The sequence below is a fragment of the Sciurus vulgaris genome (assembly GCF_902686455.1).
Source record: "Sciurus vulgaris genome assembly, chromosome: 4".
Classification (NCBI taxonomy): domain Eukaryota; kingdom Metazoa; phylum Chordata; class Mammalia; order Rodentia; family Sciuridae; genus Sciurus; species Sciurus vulgaris.
In genome coordinates, this window is record NC_136464.1 from 158,177,284 (window position 1) to 158,204,072 (window position 26,789).

At 34.8% G+C, this 26,789-nt stretch overlaps 1 protein-coding gene across 6 annotated transcripts in view; it reads right to left on the reverse strand.

The window, feature by feature from the left end:
- The window catches only part of BRCA2 (BRCA2 DNA repair associated), a 79,296-nt gene that overhangs the window by 40,759 nt on the left and 11,748 nt on the right, over positions 1-26,789 (reverse strand). For all 6 annotated transcript variants that reach the window (XM_079137243.1, XM_079137244.1, XM_079137245.1 and 3 more), the window contains exons 4-11: positions 13,745-13,853; positions 13,092-13,141; positions 12,960-13,000; positions 12,641-12,752; positions 9,581-9,630; positions 9,234-9,345; positions 7,337-8,446; positions 772-5,718 (exon numbers count right to left, since the gene is read on the reverse strand). In XM_079137243.1, coding sequence (XP_078993369.1) covers positions 772-5,718; positions 7,337-8,446; positions 9,234-9,345; positions 9,581-9,630; positions 12,641-12,752; positions 12,960-13,000; positions 13,092-13,141; positions 13,745-13,853 — 6,531 coding nt within the window. The remainder of the gene's footprint in view (positions 1-771; positions 5,719-7,336; positions 8,447-9,233; positions 9,346-9,580; positions 9,631-12,640; positions 12,753-12,959; positions 13,001-13,091; positions 13,142-13,744; positions 13,854-26,789) is intronic.

Here is a 26,789-nt window from a genome sequence, read left to right on the forward strand (position 1 = left end):
TGTAACTCATCAACAGTTTCAATCATTTAAGATTATTTCTAGTCAGAGACTCTACCAAAAACACCAAAACCTTACACCTCCAATGAACTAATAGTTGAACTAAGTTGTTAGATACACATATTAAAGGAGAAGTTAGAACACAGTACATTGGCATTAAGATCACAATACTATAATAGCAAATATTTATAGACTTTCCTAGAAAAAGGAAATGAGTGACACCTATTATTACATGCTCTCTGCCTACTATGTGTCAAATTCAGTGCTAAGTGCTTTTAGATATATAATTTTATCTTTAAAACTACTCAGGGGGAGGTCTTATTTGCATTTTCTAGAAATGGAAACTAAGGCTCAGAAAAACCAAATAAGTAGTATAACTGAGTAGTATATATTACACAGTAAGTAGTATAATTAGAAACCAACTTTTAAATAAAGAGCCAGAGTATGAACCTCTGTTACAAGTGTTGTACAGGCTTTGTTATGATATGAAAACAAGAATTCAAACTTTTCTAAAAAAACTCAAACCTTTCAATAGTCATTTCTCAAATAAAACTATTAAAAAATCTCTAAAAATATATCAAGAGGCCCTCAAAACATGACTTTGTGGTACAGACTTAGAAATATTAAGTCAAATCACATTCCCCCAAACCAGACATAGGAGCCTAACAAAATATACTAAGCTTATCTAATACTCCAATCACTAGCACAGAAAGACTAACAACTGAACACTTTTAAGACAGAGTTTGACAAAACCAAACTTAAAAAAATACTTACCAACTGACACAAGGGCATCTCCTCTTCTTTTTCTAGTTCTTGAATTTAACAAAAGCATTTCCTCATTTTTTTGGCACATAAAGAAAGAATGTTTGGCATGACTTGGTGGTTCAGAATCTGTCAGCTCGCCATCTTCCATAAAAGCTTTAGCTATCTCAACTGCTTCTGTTTCAAAACAGTTTTCTGGATCTTTGGAGTAAGTAGAACAAACTTCTACATTTGTTTTCATAGAAACATCAGAAAAGCTTTCAGTTTTGCCAATTTCTATTATGTTTTTGGATAAAGTTTGTTCTTTTCCTACAAGATGAGTATTCTCAACAAGTGATATTTTGGTTCCTACTACTAGGTGTTGTTTGTCTTGCTTAAACTGAGAAAGATATGGAGATGCTTTAACAGAGTGGTTATTTTCTGAAGCACCATTTTCAACATTATAGTTATTTGATAATTCAAATTCATTATCATAGGCTTTTTCCATTTTAGGGTTTACAGAGTGTTCCACAATTCTTTTTTCAATACAAGGAAGAGGAAGCATTCTTGATACATCTTGTCTAGGTGCAGAATGCTGAAGAGTCTGTTCAGTTCTCATTAAATCAAATTCCTCTAACATTCCCTTAACTTTGTGTAAGGCACTTTCTGAAACTGTAACCTGTTTTCCACTTGCTGTACTAAATCCAGAAAAAGATGATGAATTTATGTTACACAGAAAGCTTTTCTGGGGTGACAGTACGTTTGGAGGGGCATGTACCACAGTCCTTTTTTCTCTTGTGAACTGGTTTGAATGTTCTTCATTATTCTTACGTGATACTTTGGAAAAGAGTTGGTTGGTATTATCTTCTATCTTAGAAAACACCTGTCTTGCCTTTTGCAATGAAGCATCTGTTATTTGTACAGATTTTCCACTACCTGTGCTAAAAATCCCACAAGCATTTGTAGACGAGAATGACTTGGGAATCTCCCCTGTGTTAAATTTACATGTATCTGATGGTTCCAAATTAACACAAGGTGATACTTCAAAAACTTTCCCTGAGCCAGACATTCTTCGGTCATGTTTTAAAACTTGTTCACTTTGAATGTCAGCAAAATTCTTATGTGAATGCATACATTCTTCATTATCTGAAGAGTTAGGAAAAATAACACCCTCTGAATTATCCAGTGCTTCATTATGAGCTGTCACAATTTTTCTTTGGCAAATATCTGACTTAGTGTTTTGCTTAACTACATTACTGCAGTCTTCTGTAAATATCTCTTTCACTTTTCTTATTGTGTCATGTGAAACACAGACTATCTTACCACTGGCTGTACTGAAGGCTGGCGGGCCTATCTCAAAACTTTTAGTATCAGATATGGCCAAATTAGTGGTTGTACCTTTACTTTTGTAAGGTGAAAAGTTAGTTGCAAGTTTCTGTACACAAGTATCTTCATTTACAATTTGTGGATATGTGCCCGGTTCTCTTATAGTGGGTAACACTTCAGAAAAACTAGTGTTTTTTTGGTCTTTGACAGTCTTCACAACTGGCTCAATACCAGAATAAATTTTATTTTTTGAGAGATAACCTGAATCATTACATATATCATTGGAATGACAAAAATCAGAACGGCATAAATTGCTGTTAGACATGCTACTTAAGTAAGCTGAATCTTGCTTTCCAGAGAAATGGATTTTGTCTTTTTCAGTCATGATACTGTTTGAACTATTTTCATACAAAGGATTTCTTCCACAATCCTCAGGGTATTCCTTTAAATGTACAGCCTTGGCAGTACATTTTCCTTGATGATCTAATTCTCCTTCCTTAAGCATTTTTTTTGCTTCTAATAGTGAAGCCTGGTTCACAGAAATTTTTTTACCATTTCCTGTGTAAAATGCTAAAGCTGAATCTCCAATGGCTGAATAAGAGGAGTGATTTGTGCAAGAAGTTGTAGGACTGCTTGTAGACTCTATGTTTTCATGCATTTTAACTTTCAAAGACATATTTGATGTTTTAAGATGTTCAGTTTGTCCATATAAATTGTCACTTAGCTTGGATAATACCCCAGTCTCATTAGAAACAATCTTTTTCTCATCATTGAGAGAGTTATGCATTGCTTCACATTTGGGGACAGTTGTTATCTCACATGCTAATTCAAGCCCTTTACAGTCCTCTCTGTCCTTTAGGGTCTTTGTATCTTGCTGAGTAAAACTGGTGATTTTACTAACATCTTGCTTTTTTTCATCAAAAATATTTTTTACTTTGTCCAAAGACTCCTTTGCAATTTTTACTTTCTTTCCACTGGCAGTATGAAAACCCAATAGGTTAGGTTCTTTGTTATTTTCTATTTTGCATTCAGGTTGCTGCTGGAGAGTCAGCAATTGACTTTCAGTATCAATTGGGATACCTTCTTTCAACATTTTGTTTTTAACCATGTCTACTGCCCCATGCCTTGAAATGTCCATTTTCTTCTTATTTATGCCAAAAAGTAATTTAGAATTCAAGGAATCTGAAAAGATATTCAGTTCTTCTGTTTTTTGATCAAAGAAATTTACAACTTTATTTAATGACTCTTTGGAGACCCTGATATTTTTCCCACTTGCAGTCTGAAAGGATATATCAAAAATACCACAATCTTTTATACTGTGCTCCATCTTATCTGTAGTTAACTGTTCTTTATTGGAAAAATTAACATGACCTGTTTCTTCAGCTTTCACAACTTCCAAACAAGTTAAATCTGACAAACTTTCTTTAAATTGTGTGCTTCCCTCCTTAATAAACTGGCTGGGTAGCTTAAGATCTGTATTGTACTGATCAGTACATGGCAAGTCACTTTCATCTTTGTGAACAGAAACTGTATTCTTTTTACTTGAAAAACTGTGATCAGATTCTTCTAATTTACACGTATTTCTACTGTCATTAGTACATCTGTTATCTTCATTTTCTGTATTTTTCATGTAATTTTCAGTATTTTCCTCAACCAAACTGTGAGTAGTTATTTCAATATTATTTTGTACTGTAAGTTGCCATTTATTATTTTTGTTTAAATTTTTATCATTGTTATGATTTTCTCTCTTAAACACTGAAACTACAGAATCATGACATTTACTTGAAGAGAAACTTCTAGGATCTACTTCTGCATAAGTTTCCTTACTGATATTCTCAATGTCACTAAACAGTTTCACAGCTTTTTGCAGAGCTTCACTAGAAATACTCAATTTTGTGCCACGAGCAGAATAAAAGCCTCTGAACTCTTCATTTTTATCTCTTAAATAACTAGAAGCACTTTCGTTACAGTTATTTTTTAACAAACAGGCAAACTTTTGTTTAACTTCAACTGCACCTTCAAATTTCTTGTTGCTATCTACCTTGCGAACAGATGAGGTGTCAACTGCGAGATGAACATCAACATCTTTCCACTCCTCAGAAGTGCTCTTTAGGACAGTCTGTTTTCCAGGTACTTCAAATGTATTATTCTGTATTATGTGGTTTGGCTTTCTGAACTGTGTAAATTCAAACTGACTTCCTGATTCTTCTAATATAGTAGAAAGTTCAGTAATTTCTGCCTTTTGGCTAGGTGTTAAATTAGGGTTTGAATTAAAATCTTGCTTTAAAGGCAACATCTGAGGGGCTGTGTGATTATTTTCAGAATCAGAAAGAAATTCACTACTGTGCACATATGCAGACACAGTATTAACTGACTGTGAATCAAATACAGATTTGCTTAGTTTCTTCTGATTATCAAATGATAAGGTATTCACAATTTCAATGCAGGCTAAACTAGCAGGATACTGTTCTTCAATATCTTTGAAGAGCATTTTCCCTTGCTTAATGTTATGTTCAGAGGGTTTTATTTCTTTATTGGAAGCTGTTCTGAAGCTACCTCCAACACTATATGAAACTGGATCTAAGAGTGCTGCCCATTTGTCCATAAAATCATTATTTTTGTTTGATTTCATGGCCAAGGAGGTGTCTGATTTAAAATTTTGACCTGGAGTTACTTTCAGCTGCTGCTTTACTCTATTTCTGTTCTCCTCTGTAAGATCACAGACTGTACTTGATGAGTCAATGCCTTCTGAAATTGACACTTGGGCTGCTTGTTTATCACCCATGTCTGTATCTACTACCATGGTGGAGTTCTTAGGAATAGTTTCTTTTACACAACTCAGGTCTGCTTCATGAAGTTCCTTGGTATTTCCTAAAACAGGGTTGTTCCTTTCACTTGTTTGAAAGACAAAATTATTCTCAATGTCTGGGAAAAGTTCTTCAGAGTTCGGATTGACTGTTATTTCTGAAATTAAAGGAGTTTTTTCTTGGCCCTTTTGGATTACTGTTACATTTGTATTTTGGTTGAATTGCATGTTCATTGAAGGTGATACTACCATAACATGTTTTTCAGATAACAGCTCAGGGTTTTTGGAATTTTCATTTAGAAAACATGTTTCTTGACATTTTTCCATGGGGATGTTTTTGGGGGATTCAATACAACCTTCACAATTCTTACAGTTTAGTTTCTCTGACATTTTGTATGACTCTTTTCCTTTAGAAATCACACCTGGATCCTTAGAGCTGGGAGTTAACAAAAGCGTGCTGGTATTATCATCGTCTAAAAGGCTTGTCTGTGATGGACAGTGAATACCACTACATTCCACTTCTAAATGCCGTACAACAGGGTGACATGCTGTAACCAAGACCTTTTCTTTTATCTCTGAAACTTTTCGGACTTCTGCATTATCTTCACACTGTCTTTTCTGCAGGCATGACAGAAAATCAGTTTCTGGAACTATAAATGATTGTGGTTTTTCTTTATGAACTTCTGCTTCTTTAAAATTAAGATCCTGAGATTTTATTGTATTAATGTAACTATTTTGATCATTGGAACATTTCCTCAGAATTGTCCCAGAAGAGTTGGTTAAAGACAAAGTTGGTTCTTCAGCATCATTCTGTAAATAATTTCTTTTGACAGAAGTATGCAATAAACCTAATATAAGAACACAAAGTGACAAGATAAAATTAAAGTACTAACAATCACATTAACTAAATAGTTTTTACTAATAAGGTAGTATTTAAATCAAGAGTTACATGAAAGCAAAACATGGGAATGTCAGATTTAAAGCAAAATTCGAAATACTACTTTGAAGTCATTACATTTTCTCACTAAAGATAAACAGGGCCTAGGTATTGTTTTTAATAATACATATCAACTCAATCAAGATGAGTATCTAGTTCAAGGAAATAGCTAGCTACCATAAATTTTAAAATTTTCAAAATAACCTTTTTATTGAAAAATTGGAAAAGTTCATTGTTAATACTTGTGTATTAGGATGTATAAAAGACAGAGAAATTAGAAAAGAAACCTTAATTGTTTGTAACAAAAAAAAAAAAAAAATTTTTGAAAAACAGGGTCTATATAAGAAGGCCCCCAAAGATGTCCTAATCTCAACTATAAAGATAAATGAAAGTGTTTTGTTCAATTTCTTTTCTCTAGCCTTTGAATTTCCTATTAGTAAGTCAAAGTTCTTAATCTCATTTAATCAGTGACTATACTATATACTAACTACTTTTTTGGCTTTAACTCTGATACAAATAGCATCAAACATATCTTATGGAAATTTAACCTAAACCTTAAATAGTTTTTATGTACTTCAATACCACCAACCCTACTGACTGAGCCAAAACCACCCATTCACATTTTCTCAGAGGGAAATAAAAACCACTATGTTGCCCAGGCTGGCCTCAAGCACTCCTATTGCCTCAGCCTCTCAAGTAGCTGGGAGTACAGGTGCATGCCCATTTCACACTTTAAAATCACTTCTTTAACATACAGTTTAGGAATTGTTAAGTGAACTGTTGCTAAAGCAAGAGTTTCACTGTGTACACTTTGGAGACCCAGAGACAGAGCAGTAATTTGAAGCAATCTCTAAATATTTAAGTCTATGTAATAACAACAGCAACAAAAAATCATTATTTTAGGACTATATTAAATTAGGTAGCAATTAGTTTTTTCTCTAGTTCTGATGTGCTTTAGAGAAAATATGAGTCAAGTGGTGCCACATTTTTACAGAATTGTCCTATTTGCATATAATAAACACTTTAAAAATTAAAGCAGTAATTAAGTAGCCAGGTTCTCAATGTTTATGAATCCAAAGCTATCTCAAGAGTGATAGAGTGGGTTATAACAGTGATGCCTATATTCCCAGCTACTTGTGAGGCTGAGGCAGGACTGTTTGAGCCCATGAGTTTGAAATCAGCCTAAGTAACAAAGTGAGATGCTGTTACAAAAAAGAACAGAAAAGAAAGTGATGGTGGTTTTATATATATATATATATATATATATATATATATATATATAGTGCAAACTCATCAAACAGGTTTGAATGAAATGTTCCTAAAGACTGGTAATCAAAAGTGTTCAATGTAGACAGATACTGCCTGGGATTGCATATAAGCTAGAGATCTAAAGAACTACAGAAGGAAAGCAGGCAGTGTGTTTTAAAAAAAAGATCAATGAAATTTACATAGTTTATGTATGCAAGAGAACTTAATACCATAAAACCATACGCACTATTTGAAAAATTAAAAAAAAAAAAAACAGGTACCTGAATCAGAACTTGTAAATGTAAGTGGTACTTCAAAAGCATTTGCTTCAAATTGGGCTGCAGAATGAGTTAGTCCTGACTTCTGGTCTTTCTGTATTTCTTTTCCTTGATAAGATGCTTCATCAGTTATAGCATAAATAAACTTTTTTGGTTTTTTTTTTAAAGTGGATATTAAACCTGTATGTTTAGAAGTATGCGTGACAGTGGCTGGCCAGCTTCCATTATCAACTGAACTCGGACATAAAGGATCCTCCTTCTGTGAGCAAATAGCATGTATGTTCAATCTACTTTCAGGGGCATTAGTGTTTTCTTTAAAGTTCTGATTTGCTATATTATCTGAGAAAACTCTACTGAAAGTCTCTTTAGATGGTTCTCTTGTCTTGAATATAGACTTTTTGATACCCTGAAGTGGAGAAACTACTGGAGAAATTTCAGATGATGCCTGCATTACTGCAAGAATGAAGTCTTCATGAGATTTGAGATGCTGCCCCTCAACTCTCTTATCTACCAGTGTCTTCTCATTTATTATCTTTTCTGAATTTGGCAGACTAGAAATATGTGGCAAAGAATTTTCTGAAATAATACAGTCAGTACATTCTTTCCTGGTGTCTACTAAGTCTTTTTCTGAATTATTGTGGTTACAAGAAATATGCGATAGATGCATTCTCTCCATCTGAGTTTCATTTAGACCTGAGAGGGTTAGCTGAGACCATTCGCAGCCTGAAGATGGTACAACTTCCTTAGAGATTTTGTCACCTTCATTGCTAATGGGCTTCTGATTTCTTATATTTGAATCTAAAGGACCACTACCACTTGGTTCAATTACAGATGCAAATGATTGTTTATTTTCTTTCATTTGGCTTTTAGCTTCTTCATTGAATTCATCAGTTCTTGTTTCACTGAAAATTTTTTTCCTGGTCTTTCCCATTCTTATTCTTTGTAGATTTCCTGTTTCATACTTAGAAGAATGTAATGAAAAGCTATCTTCTTCAGAAATATCTACAACTATTTCATGTACTTGATCTTCTTGTGCACTTGGCATTGACTTTCCAAGGTGGTTTTTGCAGCTATTTACTTTACTAGATGAATTCCCTAACATTTTATCCAATCCTGTTAAAATTTAAAATAGAAGCATGTAAATGATATTTTATAATACAACTATAAAATTTATATAATTCTCATAAACTTTATTAGGAATAATATATGTTAAATAATATATAATTCAGTAAGTGGTTATTCTCAGGGTTAGGTTTTTTTTTTTTTTTTTTTTCAAATCAGCCTTCCCATATTCCTCTGGCAGAATCTGATGCCAATGTACCCAAAGCCCTTTATTCATATCATTCTCTAATGATCTTTCTTTACCAGCTCTATGCAGTTAAAGCTCACCTTTAAAAGTTTATTATATAGTCAATCTAATATTCTAAGAAATATCAAGCCAGATGTTATAAGTCAATTTTGGTGTGCTACAAAAACTGAGAGTAAGATTTGATTTTATTACCCAAACACACACACTTATATACATAATACTACACACAGATATCCAATTGTACAAATTTTTCCATTCTAAGAAAAATGCAATATTCCAATAATCTGAATATGTAATTTGTGATATCTGCAACTATTTACTTTTTAATTAGAAAAAAAATTACTCCATAGTTTGATAACTATAGATATTATTTCTTTTCTCTGAAAATTTTGAGCAATAGGCTTTGTGTCTGTTACAATATACTGAATAGTACCATCTTTGCATGATGCTTAAGTACTGTCATCTAAATTCAGTTAGTTTCTACCTTCATTATCTTGACTTCAGTAGTCCAGAAAGGAAAAGCAATGTTTTCTCTTTAAGAAGAGAAATGACGTCAATTAAAAACATATTCAACTAAACAGAAAGATTTACCATGGCTGCTAGTTTCTCTTTGATTTTTGTTTTCACTGTCAGTCACAGAAGGGCTAAATCTATCATTTTTCATCAGACTTTTATCATGGGTAGAAAAACAGCTTTTCAAAATCTGCAAAAAAAAAAAAAAAAAAAGTTTTAAAAATTCACTAGTATAAATACTTTCAATGCTACAGGGAGTTTTTCAGGACATCAAAGAAATTACATGTAGGATCAGGTTTAGAGACTTTCTCAAAGGCTTAGGCAAACTATGAATTAGGAATGAAAAGTGCAGGGCAAATAATTTATCAAGACATTCTAAAATTATTAGTAATTTTGACAGTATAATTAATTTGACATTTACTTACAGTAGTAGTATCATTAGGAAATACAAATTCAGATGCTTCCTCATCTTTGACTGTAAAATAAAAATTCGATTTACTTATACTGTATATTTTACACACTAAATTTAATGCAAAAATCTGTATAGTCAGAAACCAAACAAAGAAAAACCCTATTTAATTAAATGACATATGAAACAAAATTGACCCAAGTATAATAGAAATTAATTCACACCACCATTTGACCCAGCTATCCCACTCCTTGGCCTATACCCAAAGGACTTAAAATCAGCATACTACAGAGATACAGCCACATCAATGTTCATTGCTGCTCAATTCACCATAGCCAGATTGTGGAACCAACCTAGATGCCCTTCAGTTGATGAATGGATAAAGAAACTGTGGCATATATATACAATGGAATACTACTCCGCCATGAAGAATGATAAAATTGTGGCTTTTGCAGGCAAATGGATGAAACTGTAGAATATCATGCTAAGTGAGATAAGTCAATCTCAAAAAAACAAAAGGATGAATGATCTTGCTGACAAGTGGATGAGGACATAAAATGGGGGGTGGGAGGGGTTAGCGTTAGGGTTAGGGTTTGGTTTAGGGTTAGGGATAAGGAGGGTGGTAAGAATGGAGGAAGGAAGGACTGTATAGAGGGAAAAGAGGGGTGGGAGGGGTGGGAGGGAAGGGAACAAAATAACAGAATGAATCAAACAACATTACCCTATGTAAATTTATGATTACACAAATGGTATGCCTTGACTCCGTGTACAAATAGAGAAACAACATGTATCCCATTTGTTTACAATAAAAAAAAAAAAAGAAATTAATTCACAATGAACATAGTGAATTAGTCATCCTCAATTCTTCAGCATCACTCACGAGGTGGTAAGAAAATATGGTTTGGTAATCCTGACTTTATGGTAAATCACTGTCCCAACAGAGACTTAGAAAATCAGATGAAGCTGCAAGGTTGTGACATAAAAACTAAAGCTTAGAGAATTTAGCATTATTTAGCCATAATGCAGCCTAAAGGCATGTTGGATGTTAAACACTCAGTTTTTTAATGCTTTTTACCTTAATTATTTCATGTAAGCAACAAAAGAAAGTCAAATCACTTCCAGCTAATGAGGAATCTATATGGAATGTTTATTTTGGTAGAACAAACAAAATATTCCATGGTTGTAACAAACTCATGACTTGCGTATGCGTACAACCCACAGTAATGTATTAAATATGTGAGTGTATATATATTTATTTATAAATGTGTATGTGTACATATATATAAAAATCATGAGTGTGCATGCACATAGACAAACATCTAAGTAAAAAGTTTTATAAAACAAACTTTACTATTTTTAAGGAAGCCAGATAAAATACAAGACATCTCATTAAATTTGAATTTTAGAACAATGAATAATTTTTTATTAGTACTATGTCCCATGAAGTAATATACTAAAAATTATTCATTGTTTACCTAAAACTTAATTGGATACACTGTATTTTTCACTTGCTAAACTGTCAACTGTAACTATGTGTGCTTCTTTTTTTTCTTTTCTCTCAGTACTAGGAACTGAACCCAGGGATGCTCTACCACTGAGCTATATCCCCATCCCTCTTTGTTTATTTTGAGACAGGGTCTTACTAAATTGCCTTGGCTAGCCTTGAACTTGCAATCCTCCTGCCTCAGCCTTCCAATTCTCCCAAGGGATTATAGGCATGTGCCACCATGCCTAGCATACTCTGACTTTTCTATTCTTTTTGTTGTACTTAAAAAATGGAAAAAAGTGTATGACTCAGAAAATTAATTTCACAACTACTAATGAGGGACAATGATTCAGTAAAATGTCTTCTTTTTTTAATATTTATTTTAGTTGTGGATGGACACAATGCCTTTATTTATTTTATGTGGTGCTGAGGATTGAACCCAGAGCCTTACACATGCTAGGCAAGCGCTCTACCAGTGAGCCACAATCCCAGCCCCCAATGTCTTCTTAAAAAAATGTTGTTGATGAATATTTGTTTTTCTCCAGTATTACTTAATCTTTCATGCCTTGCCTATAAAGTGAGATATATCTACTTAGATGAGCTTCCAAATACATAACTGTGAACATTGTATTTAATGACATTTATGTACATTTCTTTAAACCTGTATTTACTTAACCTTATAAAAAAAAATTTAAAGAAATGTTCATAGCCTTTCAAGTATTAAGTTGCTACTTGCCAAATCTTGGCTACTTGGAGATATTAAGTTACTTTCTAACAGGAAATATTTTGAGATCCTGGTAAATTAAAGACATTATTAATTTATTCACTGACCCATTTATTCAAAAGAGTTAAATGTCGTGTACTAAAGTCATATTCAAAATACACTGATTTGCTTAAAGATTTGTTTAATACCAACTACTTGTCAAGAAAACCACGGTGAACATACACACAGCTTAGTAGAGTCCAATGGATGGATAAATAAAACATTTCAGGTAAACACACAGATGTATGATTATAACTGTGAAATTTAAGACTTCAATTTAGTATCACTTGGGGCTGGGGTTGTGGCTCAGTAGTAGAGCGCTTGCCTAGCATGTGTGAGGTACTGGGTTTGATTCTCAGTACCACATATAAATAAATAAAATGAAGGTCCATGGACAACTAAAAAAATATTTTAAAAAATTTAGTATCACTATCAATAAAGATCTGAAGAACAGATTCATGTAGAGGGAGCAAAGCTTATTAAGTACTGTTTTAATATCCAAAGTATCAAAATTATTTGTTAAAAATTCACATTTACACAAAATACTAGCTCTAAAATGCTTATATGTATAGGTAAATGAGTATTTATGAAATATTATACATTAATACAGGACTAAAAAATAATGTTTGACTCTTACAGAATACCACTTGTAATTTATTCCACCTTACAACTAAATAAAGTAAAATTATTCTGAATTACCAACACGCTTAGCAAAGAAAGTATCATCTAATATTTTCTTTTTATGTTTTCCTCTTAACAGAAGCATTAGAGATGACATCATTCTCATCTGCCTTTTCTTTTAAGTAATACACATTTGCTAGTATTACCTATGAGTACAGTAGAACTAAGGGTTGGAGGTGTAGCTAAAGAACTTGACCAAGACATATCAGGATCCACTTCAGCTCCTAGACTTTCAGAAATATGTTTTGGTGTCTGACCCTAGAAAGAAATACAATAGTTTATTTCATGGAAACATGCTGATTAAGAATATTTTTTCATTCATACTTTTAAAAAAATTTATCATTTACTGAACACCTATGTGAGGCAATATGCTAGGTAAAGATCTGTAAATTTCAGGGCAAAGGGCTGATGTCACTGTCAAATTCTCAAATAATACACCATAAGTAAACCAAACAGACTATTTACCTTTACAAGCTTTGGTGTATGAAATAAACTTCCACATGCCACTGGAAGTAAAAAAAGAGAAATTTATCACACTTTACTTTTATAAACATTTCCATGATTTTAAACATAAAAAAGCCTTGTTTTTAATCATACCTGGCTTTTCTCTTTGTGGTGTTACACGTGTACATCGTAGAGCAAGAGGACTAAAAATAAAACAAATTCCCTCAGATAATTAAAAAAATGGCAAAGAGACAAAACACTAGCTAATTTTATTATTTTTAAAAAAAGACTCTTAGTCACATCAATTGCTAGAATTATACTACTTTTTAATATTTTATGCTACTTTTTAAGAAGTAAATTCTCTTATGAAGACATAAGTAACCACTAAGTGAGATTTAAAATGCCCATTTAAAGTGATGTATAAAGTACTCATAAATTTCAATGCCTAGAAATTGTTTTGAATTTAAAAATTATGTAAAATACATCTATAATATTATCACATTCCCTGCCAAAGATTCAAAGTACACAAATAATTTAAATTTGTGTTTCAATGACTTACTGCCTATTATCATTAATATTTTTGTTAGAAAGTCACAGGATGTAAAGAAAACTAGCCAATTCATTACAAGGAAAACAAAATAAATGTTTCCAATGTAAAATTTATTTAGTTAAAGGAAACAAACTAAAAGATGATTTACAGAAATTCCTCAGCCAAAATATAGTATAAAAATTAGGTTTGTTTCCATGAAACAAATACGTAGGAAAATGTTTCCTGTAAATATTTAAATATAGCAACTTCAGCATACCTTTCACTAAGACAAGAATTTAGAGGTGGACTGGTAACATCATTTTCTTGTTTCACTTTAGCTTTCATTGTGCGACAGCTTTTATGTTCACCATTGGTAATATCTTTTCCTAAAACAGTACAATAATTTGGTGAGGTTGTATACACCCTGGATTTTGAATTTTCCTATTCTGGAAGTACTAAAACCAAAAGGTCTCATCCATACTGAGAAGGACAACATAGACGGAGCTGATTTTCCCCAAGAAGGCATGTCTCAAGAGATGTCTTCCCCATTTAATAACCACATTAAACATATAATATGCATAAGACCTTTTGGGTAATCCAATTCAGGACATACCTTTTTTTCTTTTTTTTTTTTCCCTTCCCCCCACCTCTCCCACCCCTCTTTACCCTCTATACAGTAGTTCCTTCCTCCATACTTGCCCCCCTCCCTACCCCTAACTCTAACCCTAACACTAACCCTTCCCTCCCCCCCATTATATGTCATCCTTCACTTATTAGCGATATCATTCGTCCTTTGGCATATCTCACTTAGCATGATATTCTCCAATTTCATCCATTTGCCTGCAAATGCCATAATTTTATCATTCTTTATGGCTGAGTAATATTCCATTGTATATATATACCACAGTTTCTTTATCCACTCATCAACTGAAGGGCATCTAGGTTGGTTCCACAGTCTGGCTATTGTGAATTGAGCAGCTATGAACATTGATGTGGCTATATCTCTGTAGTATGCTGATTTTAAGTCCTTTGGGTATAGGCCAAAGAGTGGGATAGCTGGGTCAAATGGAGGGTCCATTCCAAGTTTTCTAAGGAATCTCCAGAGTGGCTGCACTAATTTGCAGCCCCACCAGCAATGTATGAGTGTACCTTTCTCCCCACATCCTCGCCAACACCTGTTGTTGCTTGTATTCTTGATAATCGCCATTCTAATTGGGGTGAGATGGAATCTTAGGGTGGTTTTGATTTGCATTTCTCTTATTACTAGAGATGTTGAACATTTTTCCATATGTTTGTTGATAGATTGTAGATCTTCTTCTGTGAAGTGTCTATTCATTTCCTTAGCCCACTTGTCGACTGGATTATTTGAATTCTTGAAGTAGAGTTTTTTGAGTTCTTTATAGATTCTGGACATTAGTGCTGTATCTGAAGTATGATTGGCAAAGATATTCTCCCACTCTGTAGGCTCTTTCTTCGCATTGCTGATAGTTTCCTTTGCTGAGAGAAAGCTTTTTAGTTTGAATTTATCCCAGTGGTTGATTCTAGCTTTTATTTCTTGTGCTATGGGAGTCCTGTTAAGGAAGTCTGATCCTAGACCAACAAGGTGAAGATTTGGACCTACTTTTTCTTCTATAATCTGCAGGGTCTCTGGTCTGATTCCGAGGTCCTTAATCCATTTTGAGTTTAGTTTCGTGCATAGTGAGAGAAATGGGTTTAGTTGCATTCTGTTGCATATGGATTTCCAATTCTCCCAGCACCATTTGTTGAAGAGGCTATCTTTTCTCCATTGCATATTTTTGGCCCCTTTGTCTAGTATGAGAAAATTGTATTTATTTGGGTTTGTGTCCGTGTCCTCTATTCTGTACCATTGATCTACCTTTCTATTTTGGTACCAATACCATGCCGTTTTTGTTACTATTGCTTTGTAGTAGAGTTGAAGATCTGGTATTGCAATACCCCCTGTTTCACTCTTCCTGCTAAGGATTGCTTTAGCTATTCTGGGTTTCTTATTCTTCCAGATGAATTTCATAATTGCTTGCTCTATTTCTGTAAGGTACATCATTGGGATTTTAATTGGAATTGCATTGAAGCTCATTCCAATACTTCTCAAAGTATTCCATAAAATAGAAGAGGAGGGAACCCTCCCAAACTCATTCTATGAAGCCAATATCACACTGATACCTAAACCAGACAGAGACTCATCAAGGAAAGAAAATTTCAGACCAATATCCTTAATGAACATTGACGCAAAAATTCTCAACAAAATTTTAGCAAATCGCATACAAAAACATATTAAAAAGATAGTGCACCATGACCAAGTGGGTTTCATCCCAGGGATGCAAGGTTGGTTCAACATCAGGAAATCAATAAATGTCATTCACCATATCAATAGACTTAAAGTCAAGAATCACATGATTATTTCAATAGATGCAGAAAAAGCATTTGATAAAATACAGCACCCCTTCATGCTCAAAACACTAGAAAAAATAGGGATAGTGGGAACATTCCTTAACATTGTAAAGGCCATTTATGCTAAGCCCATGGCTAATATCATTCTAAATGGTGAAAAACTGAAAGCATTCCCCCTAAAAACTGGAACAAGGCAGGGATGCCCTCTTTCACCACTTCTACTCAACATCATTCTTGAGACTCTGGCCAGAGCAATTAGACAAACCAAAGAAATTAAAGGGATACAAATTGGAAAAGAAGAACTCAAACTATCCCTGTTCGCTGATGACATGATTATATATTTAGAGGAACCTGGAAATTCTACCAGAAAACTCTTAGAACTCATAAGTGAATTCAGTAAAGTAGCAGGTTACAAGATCAATGCCCATAAATCCAACGCATTTTTATACATAAGTGATGAATCTTCAGAAAGAGAAATTAGGAAAACTACCCCATTCACAATAGCCTCGAAAAAAATAAAATACTTGGGAATCAATCTCACAAAAGAGGTGAAAGACCTCTACAATGAGAACTATACAACACTAAAGAAAGAAATTAAAGAACACCTTAGAAGACGGAAAGATCTTCCATGTTCTTGGATAGGAAGAATTAATATTGTCAAAATGGCCATACTACCTAAAGTGCTATACAAATTCAGGACATACCTTTAACCTTACAGAGTTCATAACTGAGAGACATTTTAAAAAATGTAAGAGACTCATCTCATAGAAAAAGACATCCACAGACTAAAGGTGAAAGGATGGGAAAAAACCTACCACGCACATGGACCCAGTAAAAAAGCGGGGGTTTCCATCCTTATATCAGATAAAGTGGACTTCAAGCCAAAGTTAGTCAGAAGGGATGAAGAAGGACATTTCATACTGCTTAAGGGAACCATAAATCAGGAAGACATAACAATAGTAAATATTTATGCCCCAAACAATGGTGCATCCCTGTACATGAAACAAATCCTTCTCAATTTCAAGAATCACATAGACCACAACACAATAATTCTGGGCGACTTAAACGCACCGCTGTCACCACTGGATAGATCTTCCAATAAAAATCCAACCAAAGAAACCATAGAACTCAATAACACAATCAATAACCTAGACTTAATAGACATATATAGAATATTCCATCCATCAACGAGTGGATACACTTTCTTCTCTGCAGCACATGGAACCTTCTTGAAAACAGACCATATGTTATGCCACAAAGCAGCCCTTAGGAAATGCAAAAAAATAGAGATACTGCCTTGTGTTCTATCAGATCATAATGGACTGAGAGTAGAAATCAATGACAAAGTAAAAAAAGGAAATTACTCCAACACTTGGAGACTAAATAATATGCTATTGAATGAAACATGGATAACAAAAAACATCAGGGAGGAGACTAAAAAATTCTTAGAGGTCAATGAGAATGATGATACAACATATCAAAATCTCTGGGACACTATGAAAGCGGTACTAAGAGGAAAATTCCTTGCATGGAGCGCATTCCAGAAAAGAATGAAAAGTCAACAATTAAATGACCTAACATTACAGCTCAAAGCCCTAGAAAAAGAAGAATAGAATAACAGCAAAAGTAGTAGAAGACAGGAAATAATTAAAATCAGAGCTGAAATCAATGAAATTGAAACAAAAGAAACTATTCAAAAAATTGACATAACAAAAAGTTGGTTCTTTGAGAAAGTAAACAAAATAGATAAACCCTTAGCCACACTAACAAAGAGAAGGAGAGAGAAGACTCAAATTACTAAAATACATGATGCAAAAGGAAATATCAAAACAGACACCACTGAGATACAGAACATAATGAGAAGCTACTTTGAAAATCTGTATTCCAACAAAATAGAAAGCACCGAAGACATTGACAAATTTCTAGAGACATATGCTCCTCCCAAACTGAACCAGGAGGACATACACGATTTAAACAGATCAATATCAAGCAATGAAATAGAAGAAGCCATTAAAAATCTACCATCCAAGAAAAGCCCAGGACCAGACGGATTCTCAGCCGAGTTCTACAAGACCTTCAAAGAAGAACTCATTCCAATACTTCTCAAAGTATTCCAGGAAATAGAAAAGGAGGATACCCTACCGAACTCATTCTATGAAGCTAATATCACCCTCATACCCAAACCAGGAAAAGACACATCAAGGAAAGAAAATTTTAGACCAATATCCTTGATGAATATAGATGCTAAGATCCTTAACAAAATATTGGCAAACCGTATCCAAAAACGTATTAAGAAAATTGTGCACCACGATCAAGTGGGGTTCATTCCTGGAATGCAAGGATGGTTCAACATCCGTAAATCAATAAACGTAATCCATCATGTCAACAGACTTAAGGATAAGAATCATATGGTTATTTCAATTGACGCAGAAAAAGCATTTGACAATATACAACACCCCTTCATGCTGAAAACGCTAGAAAAAATAGGGATAGTAGGAACATACCTGAACATTGTAAAGGCTATTTATGCTAAGCCCATGGCCAACATCATTCTTAATGGAGAAAAACTGAAACCATTCCCTTTAAAAACAGGAACAAGACAGGGATGTCCTCTTTCACCACTTCTATTCAACATTGTCCTCGAAATTCTAGCCAGAGCAATTAGGAAGACTAAAGAAAGTAAAGGGATACGAATAGGAAAAGAGGAACTTAAGCTGTCACTATTTGCAGATGACATGATTCTATATTTAGAGGATCCAAAAACCTCCTCCAGAAAACTTCTAGACCTCATCAATGAATTCAGCAAAATAGCAGGCTATAAAATCAACACGCATAAATCTACAGCATTTTTATATGCAAGCGATGAAACAGCTGAAAGGGAAATGAGGAAAACAACTCCATTTGCAATAGCCTCAAAAAAAATAAAATACTTGGGTATCCATCTAACCAAAGAGGTAAAAGATCTCTATAATGAAAACTACAAAACAATGAAGAAAGAAATTAAGGAAGACCTTAGAAGATGGAAAGATCTCCCATGTTCTTGGATAGGCAGAATTAATATTGTCAAAATGGCCATACTACCTAAAGTGCTATACAGATTCAATGCAATTCCAATTAAAATCCCAATGACGTACCTCACAGAAATAGAGCAAGCAATCATGAAATTCATCTGGAAGAATAAGAAACCCAGAATAGCTAAAGCAATCCTTAGCAGGAAGAGTGAAACAGGGGGTATCGCAATACCAGAACTTCAACTATACTACAAAGTAATAGTAACAAAAACGGCATGGTATTGGCACCAAAATAGACAGGTAGATCAATGGTACAGAATAGAGGACACGGACACAAACCCAAATAAATACAATTTTTTAATACTAGACAAAGGTGTCAAAAATACACAATGGAGAAAAGATAGCCTCTTCAACAAATGGTGCTGGGAAAACTGGAAATCCATATGCAACAGAATGAAACTAAACCCCTATCTCTCACCCTGCACAAAACTCAACTCACAATGGATCAAGGACCTTGAAATCAGACCAGAGACCCTTCATCTTATAGAAGAAAAAGTAGGTCCAAATCTTCACTTGTTGGCTTAGGATCAGACTTCCTTAACAGGACTCCCATAGCACAAGAGATAAAAGCAAGAATCAATAACTGGGATAGATTCAAACTAAACAGCTTTCTCTCAGCAAAGGAAACTATCAGCAATGTGAAGAAGGAGCCTACAGAGTGGGAGAATATCTTTGCCACCCATACTTCAGATAGAGCACTAATTTCCAGAATATATAAAGAACTCAAAAAACTCTACACCAAGAATACAAATAACCCAATCAACAAATGGGCTAAGGAAATGAACAGACACTTCACAGAAGAAGATGTACAAGCAATCAACAGATATATGAAAAAATGTTCAACATCTTTAGTAATAAGAGAAATGCAAATCAAAACTACACTAAGATTCCATCTCACCCCAATTAGAATGGCGATTATCAAGAACACAAGCAACAATAGGTGTTGGCGAGGATGTGGGGAAAAAGGTACACTCATACATTGCTGGTGGGACTGCAAATTAGTGCAGCCACTCTGGAAAGCAGTGTGGAGATTCCTTAGAAAACTTGGAATGGACCTACCATTTGACCCAGCTATCCCACTCCTCGGCCTATACCCAAAGGACTTAAAATCAGCACACTACAGAGATACAGCCACATCAATGTTCATAGCGGCTCAATTCACAATAGCCAGACTATGGAACCAACCTAGATGCCCTTCAATTGATGAATGGATAAAGAAACTGTGGTATGTATATATACAATGGAATATTACTCAGCTATAAAGAATAATAAAATTATGGAATTTGCAGGCAAATGGATGAAATTGGAGAATATCATGTTAAGTGAGATAAGACAATCTCAAAAATCCAAAAGAGGAATGATCTCACTGATAAGCAGATGATGACTCTTAATGGGGGGTGGGAGTGGGATAAGAATGGAGGAAGGAGGGACTGTATAGAGGGAAAAGAGAGGTGGGAGGGGTGGGGGGGAAGGAAAAAAATAATGGAATGAATCAAACATCATTACTCTATGTAAATTTATGAATATGCAAATGGTACGCTGTTATTCCATGTACAAACAGAAACAACATGTATCCCATTTGTTTACAATAAAAATAAATTTTAAAAAAATGTACACAAGAGGAACACAAAGGGGAAAGTGATATGTTCTACCATTTAGTTTCCACAGTACTAAATTATCATGGAGAACAAAGTTAAAGAAAAGGACCTTAACTGAAAATCTGCCAAGATATGCAATCTGACCACATCACTTTTCTACTGAAGAAATCTGAAATCAAATTCAAATTCTGTAACAAAACTCTGTAGTAATAAGACCTTTCATGATTTGACTTTGTTTTTGTTTTGTATGTTTTGGTGCTTGGGATTGAATCCAGGGCTCTGCACATGTTAAACATGCACTCTACTATTAGCTATACTCCAGTCCAATGTACTTAATTTTTTACAATGCCATTCTTTCACACTCTAACTTTTTAGTTATATCCAACTACTTGCAATTCTTAAATATTTCTCTTTCACTCTTTTCCTTTTAACCTGGAATATCCTTTCAGGCTTCAATTTAGAACCTACCTCTTCTAGAAAACTCCTGTGGTCTCTAAGGTGAGATTAAGTACCTGCCCTCTTATATGTTCACCAAAGGGTTTGGCATACACTATATAGTTCTTATATCCTTCATTATGCCATGAGATCCTTGCAATAGACATTATCACCACATCCCTAGCAATTACAATAATGTAATGACTGATATGGGCACTGACCAAATACTGGTTCTATGAATGAACTATAGCTTTATACAGAAAGTGAGCTGTATGTAGCAAAATGTAATATTTTATTCTTGATGAACACATCTACTTTCTAAGACAATAATATTCCAACAGGGTTTCTAAAGCTGTAGGTAGTTCTATCAATATCAAATCAATTCAGTTTTTCAATATGATGTATTGTTTTCTTATAATGCATTAAAGTACATTATTTTTGACTATCCAGAGCATGAAGTACACCTGTGGTTCTATCATATTGGTTGTTAGTGACTACAAATTTGGCACCCAAGGCACTTCTCAGGGAAAAAAATGCTCTTAAAAATAGTTCCTTTAAGTGATCTTATAATCTCTAACTTAAAGAGCCTTTGGAAAAATAAGCTGTATACTATTAAAGTAAAATGAAGATCAAATTAACTTATAACTATCTGTAGCAGCAAATACTATTTGTAGCAGCAAAACATCTCATTATACTCTAATTTCTCAAGTAACATGGAATAGATATAATCAGTAGTAAACCAAAAATACATATAACCAAAAACTCTACTTTGACAAAATATCCAACCTTCTCCTTTAATGAGATTTTTAATTAAAGATAATAGAAAGTAGCCATATCAAGTTTTTGAAATTGATTTTAAAAATTAAACCAAATGAAATACCACTACACATCTCCTAGGATGGCTAAAATTCAAAACATCGACAATACCAAGTGCTGATGGGGAGGCAAAATGGCATACATACTTTGGTGCGGTTAGTTTCTTACAAAAATAAACATACTGTTATCAGCAACCACACTTTTTGGTATGAACCTAAATGAGTTGAAAACTTCTGTCTACACAAAAATCTGTTCATGAATGTTTACAGCAATTTTTTTCATAATTGCCAAAGTTTAGAACAAAGATATCCTTCAACAGGTGAATGAATAAACGAACTGTACATTTAAATGCTGGAATAGTATTCAGCATTAAAAAGAAATAAAGCATGCCTGTAATCCCAGCAATCTGGGAAGCTGAGGCAGGAGGATCACAAGTTCAAAGCCAGCTTCAGCAACTTAGCAAGGCCCTCAGCAACTTAGTGATACCCTGTCTCAAAATTTAAAAAAAAACAAACAAAAAGAATAAAAAGAATGAAAAACCTTAAATGAACATTGCTAAGTGATGGAAGCCTGTATAAAAAGGATATATTCTATGATTAAAACTATAGTAGTCTCTCAGTATCTGCAGGGGATTGGTTCCAGTATCTTCTATATATAACAATATCTAAGGAAGCTCCAGTCCCTTGTATAAAATAGCATGACATTTGCATATAATCTACACATACACTCCTGTATACTTTAAATGACCTTACTATACTATACTATAGAATACTTTTTATTTAGTAGTACTAGGGGTTGAACACAAGGGCACTCCTTAGTCCTTTTTAATTTTGAGACCGGTTATTGCTAAATTGATGAAGCTGGCTTCAAATTTGCAACCTGCTTGCCTCTACCTCCCAAGTAACTGGAATTACAGGCATAAACCACTACACCCAGCAATTGACGTCCCATAATTCCTAATTCCATGTAAACACTATGAAATCAGTTGTTATATAGCATTTTTTAGGGAATAAGGATAAGAAAAGTAATTTGCATGTGCTCAACTTTAAAATAAATATTTCAATCCATGGTTGGTTGATCTGTGCAGGCAGAACTGGTGGATACAGAAAGGTGACTACAGGCAACATCTGGGAGTGAAAATTAGAGAGTAAAAACATCAGAGGTTGCCAGGGATTTGGAAGGAGGAAGGGGTGAACAAGTGGAGCACAGGATTTTTAGGGCAGTGTATTCTATATAATATTGTAATGATGGATAGATGACATTATATATACATGTCAAAATCCATATATATGTTATATATATATACACACACCCATAGCACAGCTGAGCGTGGTGACCCATGCCTGTAACCCAGCAGCTGGGGAGGCTGAGGCAGGAGGATCATGAGTTTAAAGCCAGCCTCAGCAAAAGCAAGGCATTAAGTAACTCAGTGAAACCCTGTCTCTAAATTTAAAACAAAAAAAAACAAAATAGGGCTGGGGATGTGGCTCAGTGGCTGAGTACCCCAGGTTCAAACCCTGGTACCCACCCCCCCAAAAATCCATAGCACTGTACAACAGGAAGGGTAAAACCTGATGTTAAGGCTTTGATTAATAATAATGTATCAATCTTGGTTTAGCAAATGAAAAGTAACACAGCTCTAATAAAAAAGTAAAAAAATATGAACCAGGTAAAAACAAGTTCATACCCAAATACACATTTCCCAAATAACTTGAGAATCTCATAAGCTAAAGAATGGCAGGATAAACTCTTTGTTTTTATGCAAAAGAAAGGGCTGCTGAGAAGCAGAAATAGCACACTTCCTCAGGGAACTTTAGGGATAATTTTTTTAAATAAGCAGGTTTCTATATGATGTAAGTTTTCAATTCATTTGGGTTCATACCAAAGACTGTGGTCGCTGGTAACAGTATGTTTATTTTTGTAAGAAACTGCAAACTGTCTTCCAAAGTATTTATACCATTTTGCATTCACGTCGGCAGTGAGTAAATGTTCTTGTTACTCATATCCTCATCAGCACCTGGCGCTGGATTTTAGCCATTCTAGGAGATGTGTAGTGGTATTTCATGACTCCTTTAACTGAACAAAGTTAAAAATCACAGCTTATATCTACTGCTCTTGGATTTCCAATATAAATTTAAAGTAAACTTTAAAAGCAAAAGGTTTTGAAAGACTCGTCAACAGAATTATTTATGCATTATAACCTTTAAGAAGTTAACTCTTGGAGATCCAAGATGGCGGACTGGAGGGAGGCTGCATTCCTTGTCGCTCCGTAACTTGGGTTTCAAGCAGAGGATATCTGTTTCTTGATGAGGCAGTTTTTGTTGCTTATTGATCCCCTGCTGTATACCCCATTTGTCTACTGAGATTACCTGTAGGTTGCCAACATATCAACTACTTTTTGAGTGTAGATTGCTCACTGCTGGCACCTACCATCTGCCACTTGCCTGCCTCTTGCCTGTCCATCGGCGGCCTTTCACCTATCCATCACCCACTGCCTGACGTTCACCTGCCAATCGTCAGACAGCAAACAGCAGACTGACCGCAGACAGCCCGTGGAGTGCTAGCTGCCTGCTGTTGCCTGGAAATTCACTGTCACAGTACCTGCAGGTTTGGTTACACATGGTTGCCGCAATTTTGAGACAACAGACAGGACCTGTAGGACCCCTGGCTGGATGGATTGAGCCCCATCTACAGGACCCCTCAGCCCAACTGACTATTCCCTGCCTCTGGGGCCCTCAGACTGACTGATTGCTCCCCGCCACCAGGACCACCAGACTGACTAACTGCACCCTACTACCGGGACCTCCAGACCTGGATGCACCCTGCCTCCAGGATCCCACAACCAGACCGACTATACCCCACCTCCAGGACCCCTGCCCAACCAACTGCACCCTGCCTCCAGGACCTCCAGCCGACCCGCCCACACCCTGAGCTGCAGCTCCCCATTTGCCAACACATTTGGAAGCCAGAGTGGCCATCTTGGATAATATTGGAAGCCCTATCTCCCATCTTTAGGTGGGGCAAATGGCATTCTGAGAGGCCTGCTGGAGACTGGAAGCTCATTGTCAGGTACTTCTCATACATTAGGCTACTGAAGACTCGGAGGTTTGAATACTATATGACTGTTATAATGTAGATTTTTTTTTCTCCTCATTGAAAAATTTTAAGTTTTTATTTCTTTACTTTTCTCACTCTCTTCTCCTTTTGTTTACCTGTTTCCTCAGAGTCTCTTTCTACCTTTTTGCATGCTAACAACCAACTTCTTGATTACACTGTCACTCTTTCTATGATCTAGAACTTCTATATAATCTTTTCTTATCCCATTAACAGCTATATCCTACACTCCTCCCCACCCTCTCTGTCCTCCATTAAAAACTGCAGACCTTATTGCAAATCTATTTGTCATACTGAAGATAATAATTGAACTCATTCTGTTTATAATGACAATATTGTTAATGTCCTCATAGGGGCTATATGGTTTAGGGTTGCATATTGTCTGAACTGGGCACTGCTAATATTGATCTCACCCTTAAGAAAAGGTTCTGGAAACCTACAGAGTAACCATAAGCCTATGGGAGGAAACTGCAATACCCAGATCTGCAGTGCTAGAGGGGAAGTTACATGAACACCATGAAAAAACAAGGGAAGAAAATGATCCAAACAAACCTAGATTCTATATTAATAGAATCCAGTGACAGCATGGTAGAAGAAATGTCAGAAAAAAAAGTTCAGATTATACATAATTAAAATGATTCATGAAGAAAAGGATGAGATAAGAGAGCAAATGCAGGCAATGAATGATCACTCCAATAAGCAGTTGAAAGAGCAACTGCAGGAAGCAAAAGATCATTTCAACAAAGAGATAGAGACTGTCAAAACAAAAACAAATGGAAATCCTTGAAATGAAGGGAATAGTAAACCAAATAAAAAATTCAATGGAAAGTATCACCAACAGACTAGACCACTTGGAAGACAGAACCTCAGACAATGAAGACAAAATATTTAACCTTGAAAATAAAGTTGACCAAACAGAGAAGATGGTGAGAAATCATGAATAGAACCTCCAAGAACTATAGGACATCATGAAAAGACCAAATTTAAGAATTATTGGGATTGAGGAAGGCACAGAGATACAAACCAAAGGAATGAACAACCTATCCAATGAAATAATATCAGAAAATTTCCCAAACCTGAAGAATGAAATGGAAAATCAAATAGAAGAGACTTACAGAACACCAAATGCACAAAATCACAACAGATCCACACCAAGGCACATTAAAATGAAAATTCCTAACACACAAAATAAAGATAGGATTTTGAAGGTTGTGAGAGAAAAGCATCAGATTACATATAGGGGGAAACCAATACAGTTATCAGCAGATTTCTCAGCCCAGACTCTAAAAGCTAGAAGGGCCTGGAACAACATATTTCAAGCTCTGAAAGAACATGGTTGCCAACCAAGAATCCTGTACTCAGCAAAACTAACCTTCAGATTTGAAGATGAAATAAAATCCTTCCATGATAAACAAAGGTTAAAAGAATTGACAAATAGAAAGCCTGCGCTACAGAATATTCTCAACAAAATATTCCATGAGGAGGAAATGAAAAACAACAATGTAGGTCAGCAAAGGGAGGAACTACCTTAAAGGAAAAACTATTCAAAGGAGAAACCAAGTCAAGTTAAAAAGCACAAGTAAGTCCAAATGACTGGGAAAACAAATCATATCTCAATAATAACCCTGAACATTGATGGCCTAAACTCATCAATCAAAAGACACAGACTGGCAGAATAAATTAAAAAGAAAGACCCAACAATATGCTGCCTTCAAGAAACTCATCTCATAAAAAAAGACATCCAGGCTGGGGATATAGCTCAGTTGATAGAGTGCTTGCCTCGCAAGCACAAGGCCCTGGGTTTGATCCCCAGCACTGCCAAAAAAAAAAAAAAAAAAAAAAAAAAAGACATCCACAGACTAAATGTGAAAGGATGGGA